Genomic DNA, 13,575 nt, shown 5'->3' on the forward strand with positions numbered 1-13,575 from the left:
TGTGTTTATATCCCACTTTTTACTGTCCAAAGAAGTCTTAAAGAAGCTTGCACATGCCCCTTTCCCCACACCAGACACCCTGAGAGATAGGTGAGGCTGAGAAAGCTCCGAGAGAAGTTTGACTGGCCCAAAGTCACTCACCTGCCTACATGTGAAGGGGTGGGAAATCAAACCCAGTTCTCCAGGTTAGAGGCTGCTGCTCTTAACTACTACACCAACCTTGTCTCACAAAGGAGCTTAGACAAGATTGCTGGGGCCCAGGGTAAGCAGTACACTAGAAATATCTCAGCTGTCAAAGTCATACAGCAATAAATACATACAGTCAGAACTGAAGTTCCTTTGGTGGGAGTGACAGTATCCCAACAGGACACTGTGATTTCACCTCCCTGACATCTAAGATCTAGCTGCTGGTGCACTGAGAATCCTGGAAAATCCAAGTGCAACAGATATATTCTCCCATGCTTACCTAACCAGATCTCAGTAATGCAAGCCAAGTCAGTCCTATCATCCAGGACTATGGAAAACCTATGCAATTAATTGTCTCTGACCAATGCAATGAACCCACGGCAGAGACCAATTCTGGTATCACTTTACTATGCTAAGGAGGCAACTGGAATAGCCTCTTAGGGAACAGTCACAAGTAATCATTCCCAGGTTCTGTTCAGTTTTGCTTTCAAGGCTTCCTATGTCATTAGTGGCTGGCTATTTCAACTTAAATGTACAGAATTATTTTACTTATAATAGTAATAAAGTGCCTGTCAGTTTAAAGAACTATATTTTGGTCTTTGAGTATAAGTTCTTTTTTCAATGGATAGACTTGCTTTCTGGGAAACAAGCCAGGAACAAAGAGAGATGGAGATCTATTTGCAGATCAACTATGACCCTCCTTTTATCAGAGGCAATCAATCGCTGTATGGTCTGTGCACTGAGATGTATCACCTCCCTCTAGTCATGGACACTCTGAAATCCTGGTATGCGTTCACATACTATCTGATGGGAGAATATATAACCCTGGAACCTAAGGGGGCCAAAATATTTTAGTACGGGATTCTCATAAGCCTGAAAGTAGTTTAAAATTTGGTTTATAGAATGGGAAGCATAGGAGAAGGCATTAGCTCTAAGACAAAGCAAGAATTTCACATAGCTTACACCTCAGAAACAGTCAGTTAATGAGATTATTGAAAATGATTCCTAAATGAAAGATTCAAAGCAATAAAAGCAAATGTGTTATATTCCCTTTCTCTTTAGAGGTTTTTTTCTCCTCAGGACTTTCTTCTTTGTTGGCAAACATTTATCTCTTTACTTCCATGTAAATACTCTTTACTTAATTTCATACTGTAAGCTGCCCTGAGCCTACATGCAGGGAAGGGCGGTTTAAAAATTGAATTATTATCATCTCTTGCCAAGAAAGATATGTTTTTAAGAGTCACCTCTACAGAGTGTTAAATGTCACATTATTATTATTATTATTATTATTATTATTATTATTATTATTATTATTATTATTATTCCTTTGCCCTGTCATTTCAGTTCTAACTTTGAACCTGAAAAATTAACAGAATAAGGAGGTACATTATTCTTTGAAGCATTGAGCTAGGAAACAAAGCAACTGGTGGGAGTAAGAATGCAAAAGATTTTAGGTATTGTTCATTTTGTATTGATTTATTTCATTTATATCCTGCCTTTCTTCTCAGTGTGGAACCACAGTGGCTCTTCTATCCTCCATTTTATCCTCATAACTCTGTAAGTTAGGTGGAGAGGTGACTAGCCCAAGGTCATTCAGAAAGTTTCTATGGCAGAATTGTGTTTTTAATCTGGGTCTCCCAGATCCTAGCTCAACATTCTAACCACTATATCACACTGTTCCCAGGGATGCCTACACACAGTATGTTGACAGCACTAGTGTCAAAGAAAGGTATCACACTTATTAAATGCATGTCATGCACTCCACTGTATTTGTAATAATGATCTCTTAAACTAAGAGGTGAAGCAACAACCATTACAAGTCCGCTAACATCTGTATAAGTGTTTCTTTTAGTAAGCAAAAGTTTATAAATACATTTCTAGAGAAGGACAGTGAAGGACTGAATCATGAAAAAAGGGCTACAGTCATTGAAATGGTCTTCTAAAGTGCTGCCGCTAGTGTGAGCCTTATGGCCCGTGCATAATGGGCCTTGCTGGCATATAGGAAGGCAAGGAGGAAGGCAATGTGATTTTGGCCCTTGCTAGGGCTGTTGGCATGGCAGGTAACAGTCAGAGATGCCTCTGCATCTGGCTTGGCCAATCAGATTCAACCTGGTGTAGCCCGGGGTGGGAACTATATTAGTGGTCTGTACAGAAAAAATCTTCCTTCTAGTCCACCATGCCAGGTTAAAAAGGGCCCTGCCATGCCACCAGCATCAGTTGGTCTTGTGACTGCCGCTTGGGACTAAATTTCCTGGAGGCATCATACTAAACTATTCATCTAGGAGGCAGTCACAATTAGAACACTAAAAGGGTCTTTGCTCCACTGGCAGAATTTATAATGAAAGGCGATCCTGAACCAGTCATACATGAACTGTATCTTCCTACCCACAGCAAAATCAGGCTACAGAAAAACACACACACTCTGTAATCCAGGTTTGATTCTTTCTCAGTGTAAGCAAGACAACATGTAAGATGCAGACATGTAAGTGGATCACCATGCCACACCAATGATGCAAAATCAAGACAATTATTAAGGAAAAGTAAAGCAGAAATAAAGACAACTAGAAAAATGATCATCATGTTTCTAAAAAAAGATATAGTGATTTGCAGATTCCATTATTTTAAGATAAACTTCTTACCTCGTGTTTTGAAATAAGATTACTGAAAATCCAAGATATAAACGGTGGTGGAGTTCCTGTGGCATCGCAATATAACGTGACACTTCTTCCTTCAATAACAGTGAGGTTATGCGTGCTCAGCTTGACTGAAGGTTTGCCTATAAACAATCAAGAGACACACATGAGCTATCTTTGCCACAAATACCATAGATATATTATCCAAAGTCAAGCAGACAGTTACTGACATACAGACTACATTGTGACAAAGTTCTCTATACTTCTGTTATGACTGTAAATGTCTCTGCATTCACAGCAGCAATGGAGCATCCACATTTCCCCCTCATTTTCCCAACCACCTATTAAAAAGATCAGTAACCAACATGTCACAATGGTAAGCTCTAGCAATGTCAATTACAAGATGTTTTAAATAAAGCCCTCCCTGTGGGAAGGGTAGACCACAGCTATATCTGAAGCAAAAAAGCACAGCACAGGGGAAAAAAAGCACACCTTCCCAACCACACAGTGGGCAACATTATTTTGGCAACAGTCTTCCTCCAAAAACACATACCCAGTTCGGGAAAGATCACAAAAAAGTGGGAGAAAATACAGAAAATGGATAATTAGAGTATGATATCAAGAGGCTGCTAAAAAAAGAACCTACCATAGAACAGAATCATAGAGTTGGGATGGACCTCCTGGGTCATCTAGTCCAACACCCCGCACAATGCAGGACACTCACAACCCTATTGCTCATCCATGCTAACTTGCCACTCCCTTAAGCCTTCACAGAATCAGCCTCTCTGTCAGATGGCTATCCAGCCTCTGTTTAAAAATTTCCAAAGATGGAGAGCCCACCACCTCCCGAGGAAGCCTGTTCCACTGAGAAACCGCTCTAACTGTCAGGAACGTCTTCTGGATGTTTAGATGGAATTTCTTTTGAATTAATTTTATTCCATTGGTTCTGGTCCATCCTTCCAGGGCAAGACAGAACAACTCTGTGCCATCCTTGAAGATGACTATCAGATCCCCTCTCAGTCTTCTCTTCTCCAGGCTAAACAGACCAAGCTTCCCCAACCTTTCCTTATGTGTCTTGGTCTTCAAACCTCCCACCATCTTTGTTGCCCTCCTCTGGACACGCTCCAGCTTGTCTACATCCCTCTTCAACTGGGGTGCCCAAAACTGATATGATTATGTTTCACTATTGTATGAATCTTAAGACACAATAAACTTACTAACCATAATAATTACAACAAAACATTTTTCAGACACTATGTTTTCACTATTTTTAACATTAGTTTCACTCATTACAATTTGTGATTATGATTATGTACAATAATTTTTTCCAGCGAAATGATCATTCATAAGGGTTGCAACAATGCAAATAGCCTTTGATTTATCCATGACAATGTTAATCTAGGCCATAACCTCAGAGAATGAAGATCATTAAGAAACAAGTTCTGAATCATAAGTAGCAGCTGCAGAAGACAAATAGCAACCAGTTCTTAAATGGCTGCTCAGAAAAAGAAAAAAAGTAATATTACTGTGTTTCCCATTCCTAAATGTCTTTCTAAAGTTAGACACAGACTGGGCTTATACATAACAGTCTCTGTGCATGGAAGTTCCCATGCAAGTGAGAAACCTCATGTATAAAAGGCAAGTAAAGGACAGGATAGATGAGGAAGTAGCAAGCAGCTAGGCAGGGAGGAGAAAGTGCCAGCTACTGGTGAGTGTTGCTTTCTTTCTTACAATGTGTAAGGACAGTATGTGAGGGTATAGCTGGATAGTGGGGGCTATTTGAGTGTTTTGGTTTTTCATCTATTCCTTGTCTGGGTGGTGGGGGAATGCAGCTAATCACATTAGCTTTTTTTGCATTTGTTTGCAGATTTGCCTGTGTCTGACTGCTAGCTCCACCCTCAGCTGGGTGGGCCTTTTTGCTATAAAAGGCTCTTGGACAAGAACAAAGGGGCTCTTGGACTGTGGATCAAGCTGGGGGATTCGATAAGTTTTCCAGAGTTTGCAGAAGGGGTCTGCTTCTTCCCGCAATGGATCAAAGTGGCATAGCTGGTGATGGATCTGAGGCTCTGACTTGCACTGTCTGTGGTATATTTGTATTTTTGCTTCACAGTAACTTTAAATATATATGCACCAAGTGCAAGTTAGTAGCGCTCCTGAAGGAAAGGGTACAGAGGACAGAAGGACATTTGGCCACACTTTATTCTAAAAAGGAGGGTGAAGAGCCCTTAGGAAGAACTTGTAGCACTTTTTGGAGGGCTATTGGGAGAGGTGGGAAAGGCATTTCACCAATTAGTGGAGAACCCAATATAAGAAGAACGTTACTCAGTAGTCTTGAAAAATAAGGAGATTTTATGTCCCTCTGACACTGATCCTGTTTCCAGGATCTGCCCATAGATAGTGACTCTGGACCACAGGAACCTAACTCCGCCAAATCTCAAAAGATGTTTCACAGGCCCTTGTGGATAAGAGGACTATCTCTTCTGCTCCCCAGTATGTTAGGACTAGGAGACATATGCTGGTAATTGTGGATGCCCTACTGAGAGAAGTAGAAGCCAAAGTGTGTTGACCAGACTTGTCGTCTCGAGAGGTATGCTGTCTATGTGGCACAAAAATCATCACAGAAAGGGTACAAAGACTTGTAAAGCCCAAGGACAGATACCCCTTCCTGCTCATTCATGTGGGAACAAATGCTACTGTGTGGAGCATATGAAAAAAGACGTAGCCTTGGGGGGGGGGGAGTGAAGGACTTAGGAGCACAGGTTGTGTTTTCATCAGTTCTTCCTTTTAATGGCCAAGGCATAGGAAGGGAAAGAAAAATAATGCAGATAAATGACTGGCTATCTCTCCCGGTGTCTGTTGTGGGGAGAGGAAGGCTAGGCAATTTTTCACTTTGCTTTTTGTCATTTAATCAGTTTTAAACTCACTCTGACCCGTAAATTATAGCTGGTAAAGAATGCAACCACTAGGGTCCTCACAGGAAAATCTTGGAGGGCCCACTTCTAGCCTGCACTGAGGCAACTGCACTGGTTGCCCGTTGCGGCCCGGATCAGGTTTAAGGTTCTGGTTACGACGTTTAAGGCACGTTGTAATCTGGGACCCACGTATCAAAGGAGCTGCCTGTTGCCTTAAGCCCCTTGAAGAGCTCTACACTCTGTGGATACTAACTTACTGGTGGCCCCCGGCCCCCAGGAGGTTCGCCTAGCACTAACCAGAGCCAGGGCTTTCTCGGTCCTGGCCCCAACCTGGTGGAATGAGCTCCCGGAAGAGCTGAGGGCCATGCAGGAGCTTTCTGTGTTCCACAGGGCCTGTAAGACGGAGCTCTTCCACCAGGTCTTCAGTTGGGGTCAGGGCGTGGGAGACCAGATGGGACCCTCCAGTTTAGATCATCATTGGTAGTGTACTGCCGGCACCCGAAGATTGTACTGCCGGCACCCAAAGTGGCACACAGAGAGGGAGCTGTCTGATCTGGGAAGGGGAGGATAGGTTTTTTGATATATATAAATATATATATATATATATATATATATATACACACACACACACACACACACACACACACACACACACACACACACACACACACGAAATGGTTTGACTGATAGTGGCAGGCAATAAATATCATTATCAGTATCAGTATCATTATTATAGTTTTTTAAATGTGGAGGTCATGGGTTCTCCTTATTTGGAAGTTTTTAAGCAGAGGCTAGATACTCATCTGACAGAAATGCTGATTTTATGAATTTAGGCAGATGAGTGGGTGGGCAGGAAGGGATATGTCAGTGTTTGTCTCTTATGGCCCTTCCTTGCATACCCAGGGAATTTCTAATTGCCACTGTGGGATGGTAGGTGAATTTCCTCCAAGCCAGGCTGGATTCTGGAGAGTTTTGGTAGGCATGAAATTGAGGTCACCATGGGTGGGCAGGTAGTTGTGAGTTCCTGCATTGTGCAGGGGGTTGGACTAGATGACTCTGGAGGTCCCTTCCAAATCTATGATCCTATAATTCTAGGAGGCAGATAGACCAGTGTGTTTGAAAGACTGGAGGAATTTCTTTCATGGTCATCCTTAAATATTGTTAAAATTCTAAAGCTCAGAGAAAGAGTTCAAAATTTATGGAGCATTATGAAGAAGAAGAAGAGTTGCCGCTTTTCCCTACCCGAAGGAGGCACAAAGAGGCTTACAATAGCCTTCCCATTTCTCTCCCCACAACAGACCCCCTGTGGGGTAGGTGAGGCTGAGAGAGCCCTGATATTACTGCTCGGTCAGAACAGCTTTAGCAGAGCTGTGGCGAGCCCAAGGTCACCCACCTGGTTGCATGTGGGGGAGCGCAGCATCGAACCCGGCATGCCAGATTAGAAGTCCGCACTCCTAACCACTACATCAAACTGGCTTATCTTCAAGTATAATTGTTAAAATGAAGTGGGATATAAATACATATATATATTACATAACATTTTCACTTCTGTTATAAGTGAAGTCTGCTTCTCCTCTGCATGTTTATGCCAAAGCAAATTTCAAGTTCAATAATGACTTTCCCAATGTATATGTTAACAAGCCAAATTATGCATATGTATTCAGAAGGAAATCCCATTCTGTTCAATGTAATTTACTCCCCATAAGTGTATATGAGTTTCACACTCTAAAAATAGTAAAGTATATCAGTAATTCATATATTTCAACTCCCCCCCCCTGCAATTTCAGACTTTTTTCCCTGGGGATAAAAACAGGGGGAGAAAACAATTTTTCCCCACAGTTTCAATATTTGCAAAATTTTTATATCTCTACTTCCAAAAATGTTGAGAATGTCATATGTTTTCCCCTTATGCAATTGAAGTTATATTTCCAGAATCACTAATCTTGGAAATATGTCATCTCTCTCATTACAACCAAATGAGAAATACTAAAACCATCTTGAGTAAAATGATAATGTATAGATTTTAAGAAATATTAAGAACACCAAACACACAGGTGTCTAGTTTAAAATATATCTTTAAAAGTAATAGGTATACTGTAAGCTCAGGGAATACCAGAAGCTGAAACTAATGTCTGTTTTAAATAGAAATTTAATTTTCCTGAAAGGCAGGAAAGGGAAACAGAACAAATGATAACAGGTCGCTTACCTGTTGTTGATGTTCTTTATATGGCCATCATTTGTGCAATTATGCATAAAGATTCTGTGCAGGTACAGAAGCAACTCAAAAAGTCTCCCAAGATCTCTACATCCCTGCATATGCCTTCAACTGGGAGGTAAACATATTCCCACTCCCTCAAACCACTTTGTGTAGAACTTTTAGAAATGTAGAAGTCAGCATAGGACAGAAGTTTTATGACTGCACAGATGACCACTCAAAAACATCAGTTACAACTTTTTAAAAAATGTTGTATTCTTTGTACAGTTCCACTTATGGAAAATCAGCATCCTCATTAACTTAGAGGAAGGCACTGGAATTAAGCTATAGGAAGAAGAGTAGAAAGTACTAGCTAGCCAAGCACTGAATCACAATATGATCTGATGTCAAGGGCATAGTGGAAGATCACTGCGAGGTGACTCACTCACATCATGCCAACATATTTCTTAGGTAGATGTGCCTTTAAAGAATGCAAAAGGTGTTACTGCAGTTCTTGTGGAATATGTAGGATCTTATTAATCCAAAGCAAATACGTTTTTAGCAACACAGTGTTTGCACTAATTCATGCCTGTTTCAGATGTTTCACAATATATCCCAGGCTTCCATTCTTAATACTTTATGATACTGAAACAAGGCAGAGGACTTCACCCGATTCTAGATTTCAAAGTTACAACTACATTCTGCACACAAAAAGAAAAGAATTTGTTCAATTTCCTTGGCAAACACTCTTCCCCTTTTCAGTACTGGAACATAATCCAGATCTATTAACTTCCAGGATACAGTCTTTCACAGCACAGTGGGTTAGGTTCCAGAATCTATCATTGGAAAGCATGGATGGTCACAGATCCTTCCTTTGTTCTCTTCCCCACTGCAGTCCCATATGACCCCAGGAAACATAATTCCTGAGGTTGCCAGCCCTGTGTGGATTAATAAACACACTGATGCAGTAGGGAGCAGGAGCACCGCTATGCTGATGGAAGAGGGAACAGTTCTGGCTCCTCCTCCTAGACAATGCAACCCCTTGACCTAACACAAAGCTCAAAGCTAAGGAATCAACTTTCCTGGATCAGTTGGGCTGCTGAGAAGATGGGAGTATTATAAAGATCTCAAATTCTTATTTTGAAGGATCTCACCTATTATGGCTAACCTCAGAAACGTGTGGTTCTCAGCAGGCTTTCTTTTTTCATGCAAAACAGAAATGCCTTAATGCTGGACTGTCATTTTGAAGAAAAAGAAACTATTATAGATGGCATTCGCTCTAAAAATGAACACTTATTAGATTCTCACTCAAGAAGAACAGCTCTTCAATATATTGAGGGAAACCCACATACATTAATAATTTGGTTCTAAAACACATATGTATATATTATAAATCTGTGATTGAGTCAACTGGTGGGTGTACAGATAATTCTAACATGTTTTGGCAGTATTAGAATATTGTTAATGATTATAATGATTGTCTATAAATGGATGTTACCAGCGCTGAGCCTTACGGGAAGGGCAGGTTAGAAAAGTTGTTGTTGTTGTTGTTGTTGTTATAAACAAGAAAAAATCTTAACTAAATCTTCAGACTGCTCATTTCCCGAATAGCAGTGGATCAAGAAGGAGGCAATGCCTACACATAGAAGTAACTTTACATAGGATTGTGCTATTAGTACTACTGCTATCATTGAGATACTTTTCAACTGCACCTTTATTTGACACAAGCCACAGGTTAGGATTTCCATACAAACCCTTGTATCTATGGTGATGAACAAAAAAACCTCCACATTTGCAAGTTATTTTTCAATTTTAATTACAGGATAGTACAATGCATATTTAAAAAAACATAGGAATTTCCACTGCATTTAAGTGGATCACAATGTGATCCTAAACAGCTCACTGACTTAGAAGGGTATTTGTTTAGGATCACACTATAATTGGTCAATGCCATGCAGATTCTCTCCAGGATAAATCTAATGAAATCAATGGTTCTTAGATTGAAGTAATTCTTCAAAGGATTGTACCTAAAAAAATGCAGTCCTTCAAAAATGCAATGATGGGTGCGAGCACCATTGAGCAGGCCTCTGTAGGATTTTAGGATTGCTTATTATAGAACTTCTGAGCTTTAAATGCATATGAAAGAAGAGAGTGGGGAATACAATGTTTTAGGTTTGTCCATTTATTAATGCAATATGCTTCTTAAACAACTCGAGGCATGTCATACCCTATCAAATAACTCACAGGGCATGGCAGTATATAAATTTGCTCTCCATACTGGCATGAATTCTACAGTTCTTCAACAATGCCTCATTCTTATTTTCTATTTTATAACAATTAGAGTGTAGCTGTTTCATTATGTACTAACACTTTCCAACAGTCTTTTTATATTGTGGTTCCTTTACATTGTAAAACTGAATCACTCCATAAGTCATTCGGTATCTGATCTGTATTAATTATACCATGTGAATATGCTGGCCAAGAAATTCAACCAAAACTATATTGACTTAAAGTATCAGATACATTTCAATAATTCAGTAGAACTAAAGAGAAACACAACAGCAGAACAATTGTAGGTCATGTTTTGTTGCCCTAGCAAGACTTTTAAAATAACTTTAATGGCAGTATCTTTCATATCCAAACATGATGCACTGTTAATTCCTATCAGAGAGATTGCAGATATTTTACATTATGCCAGCAATGTATTATGTATTACGTAATATGTATTATGTATTATGTAATACAATGTATTATTGTAAACATTATTGGAAAAGATTCCATGATATTATACACATCAATTGACAGACAACCACTTTGGTTTATTAATTCAAAATTTAGTTTCAATTATTAGGCAGCCAGCTATGAAAAAACTTTGGGAACAAAGGATAAACTTGTATGCAATGTGATCCTTTCTTGGAAGTACTACAAAAAAGGGGAGTCCGCTCTTAATGCAGCCAGCTCACCAACCCTTCTGGAGGAAATAATGGCCACCAAAAAACTAACTTTCATGGCTTCTCCAAGGAACATGTAGCCAAAGGCACAAATGATCTAACCATTAATTGAGCCAGTGCTATGGACAAAGACCACTGTGCAATAATTGGTTCTATAAGAGGGCACGTTATATACCCCCTTTAGAAACCTCTTAGGTGATGAGTAAAAAATGGATTTCCCCTCAACCTCTCCATGGAATGCCAAGATAACAGCCAAATGCACCTTTAATGAGGAGAAACTTAAATCCAACACCTTTATTGACAAAAACATTACTCAAAAACAGTCTGTAAAGATGCAATGATAGGCAACTGCTATTTGCACAAAACACCAAGTTGTGACCCTCTTCCATTTACACTCATAAGACTTCCTAGCTTTTGGGAATTAAAGAGAACGATTAACCTTGTGGGGCAAAAATTAAGTTTTTTTCCCACAGCTCCATGCTGTTAACCCAAATCATTGCAGATTGTGAATAGAATATCCCTGACAGCATCGATAGATATGGTCCTTGGGTCGACTGTATCAACAACCCCTGGATATCTCCATTAGAATTGGAAACCAAATCTTTGTGGGAAAAATGGGCTATCAAAATTAATTCTGTTTTCTCCCTTCTGGCCTTTCCCATCATTCTAACCAATAGGGGGAGATGAGGAAATGCATAAAAATGGGCTTCCTCCCACCTGATTAGAAAGGGATCCCCGAGAGAGCCACTCCCTCTGCCAAACTGAAAGCAGTAATCCCTAACTCTTGCATTGTCCTGAGTTGCATAAAAGATCTACTGCTGACACTCCCAAACCGAGAAACTGCTTTGGAGATACTTCATGGTGAGTACCAACTTGTGAGAGACAGTAAGCTGCCCATTGAGTCTGTCTGCCTGGGTATTTACCTCCCCAGGGATATGGATAGACTGAATACTTGTTCCTAATCTTATGAGGGTTTCCCATATCACCATACCTGCCTAATAAATCTTTCTGGACCCTATGCCCTCCTGCTTGTTGACACAGAACTGGTGGCCATGTTGTCCATCTGCAGCAGAATGTTACAACTTCTGACAATATCTATGAAGCAGGTAAAGGCATAGGTCTCAGTCACAAAATTCATATAAAAACCCCTCTCATGCCTAGATGAAGCCCCTTGGGCCAACCTTTCCTCACAGTGGGTATGCCACCCACTCAAAAAAGCCACGTTAGAATAATACCATGTTTCAACAGCCCAAATTGCACTCCTCAGGCAAGGTTCTCCTTATCACTCCACCACCCTAGTAACTTAATCACCACTCTGGGCACAGAAAATCTGTACCATCATGGCTGGAAGGAAGGAAACATAACTGGAGTGTTCTCATATATAGCCAAGCTAAAGGCAAAACTACCGTAGCCATCAATCCCAGCAAGTTAAGGATCTGATGGACTGACTGAAATCTAATCGCTGAGAAGTGTATCACTATAAATATTAGCCTCTCAGTTCACTCCTTAGGAACGAGACCTTTATCCTGTAAAGAATCAAAGCATCTATCTATTCCATATAATATATTTCTGGTAAGGGTTTGGAAGAGGAGTGTGTCTCATGGCTTAAGTGCCACTCAATGCTTAACATCCACTCAGGGTGTCCCGCCCCTGAATGCCTCCTCCTCCAACCGGCTTGCCTGTCTGCCCAGCAGCCAACCAATAACCTTCTGTCCCCCAGCCCTGACCACCCCCTCCTCCTTTCATTTCCTTCCGAGGCTCAGTAGCTACAGATCCCTCTGAGAGCTGCCGGTGAGTTCCCATCCCAGGGACTTCCAATCTGCAGCCTTTCCAGGTCCTGGTGGGAAGGACAGGCCATCCACAGAGTTCTTTCACTACCACCACCCCAATTTAGTGCCCATTGTGTTCCTTGGCCCCCAGTATACAATAAACTGGATTCGGTAACAAGGTTTCAATTTAGATTTCTCCAAATTGACCAACAGTCCCAGTTGTGTGCAAATCTTTAAAGTTAAGGCTGTCTATGCCACTAACAGCCAATCATCAAAATAAGGAAATTTATTGAATCCCTGCAACTTCAAATGAGCCACCACCAGAGCAACACACTTGCTAAATATCCAAAGGGTACCCTATATCGGTACACTGCTCCACCACATTTAAAACCTCTTCATTTGCCCTCTTCTCAGCTAGAGCCCCTAAGGCTCAACAAGCATTAAAGAGGGGCTCTGCTCTCCTATATAAGCAGAGGAACAATGAGGCAGAGTCAAGCTCAAGCCTCTAGCCATTCTGAAGAAAGAGTTTCGGTTATTGTTCATGTCTTTTCAACTAAAGCAATAATTTTTATCTATCTTTCATGGTTATAATTTCATAATTGTGTGAGTATGACAATAAAAATTAAAAAGTGAGCTTTGGCTTTAAGGAGAAAATTGAAAATAAAATGCTCCCCAGCCATGCAAGGACCATGAACTAGTTGCGAATTAGTACAGGAGTTCCATGGTCATCGTGAGGAACAACATATATAACTCATTAAGCCAAGAAGTCAAAACAACAAGAAGAAAGAAAAACATAAGATGCCTCAGTTCTGCCACTCCATATAATACGAAGGCTGGAATTGCCATTGCATTTTAAGGAAAGAGGGATAGCTATAAAGCAGAGAAAGCAACTCATAACAATGATGTCATCTGGACCAGTGGTCCCCAACC

The 13,575-nt window shown here is 40.6% G+C and overlaps 1 protein-coding gene across 8 annotated transcripts in view; it reads right to left on the bottom strand.

The window, feature by feature from the left end:
* The window catches only part of NTRK2 (neurotrophic receptor tyrosine kinase 2), a 208,550-nt gene that overhangs the window by 149,371 nt on the left and 45,604 nt on the right, over nucleotides 1-13,575 (bottom strand). For all 8 annotated transcript variants that reach the window (XM_077344644.1, XM_077344643.1, XM_077344641.1 and 5 more), the window contains exon 7: nucleotides 2,826-2,962. In XM_077344644.1, the coding sequence (XP_077200759.1) occupies nucleotides 2,826-2,962 (137 nt within the window). The remainder of the gene's footprint in view (nucleotides 1-2,825; nucleotides 2,963-13,575) is intronic.

This window comes from Paroedura picta, chromosome 7 (genome assembly GCF_049243985.1).
Source record: "Paroedura picta isolate Pp20150507F chromosome 7, Ppicta_v3.0, whole genome shotgun sequence".
Classification (NCBI taxonomy): domain Eukaryota; kingdom Metazoa; phylum Chordata; class Lepidosauria; order Squamata; family Gekkonidae; genus Paroedura; species Paroedura picta.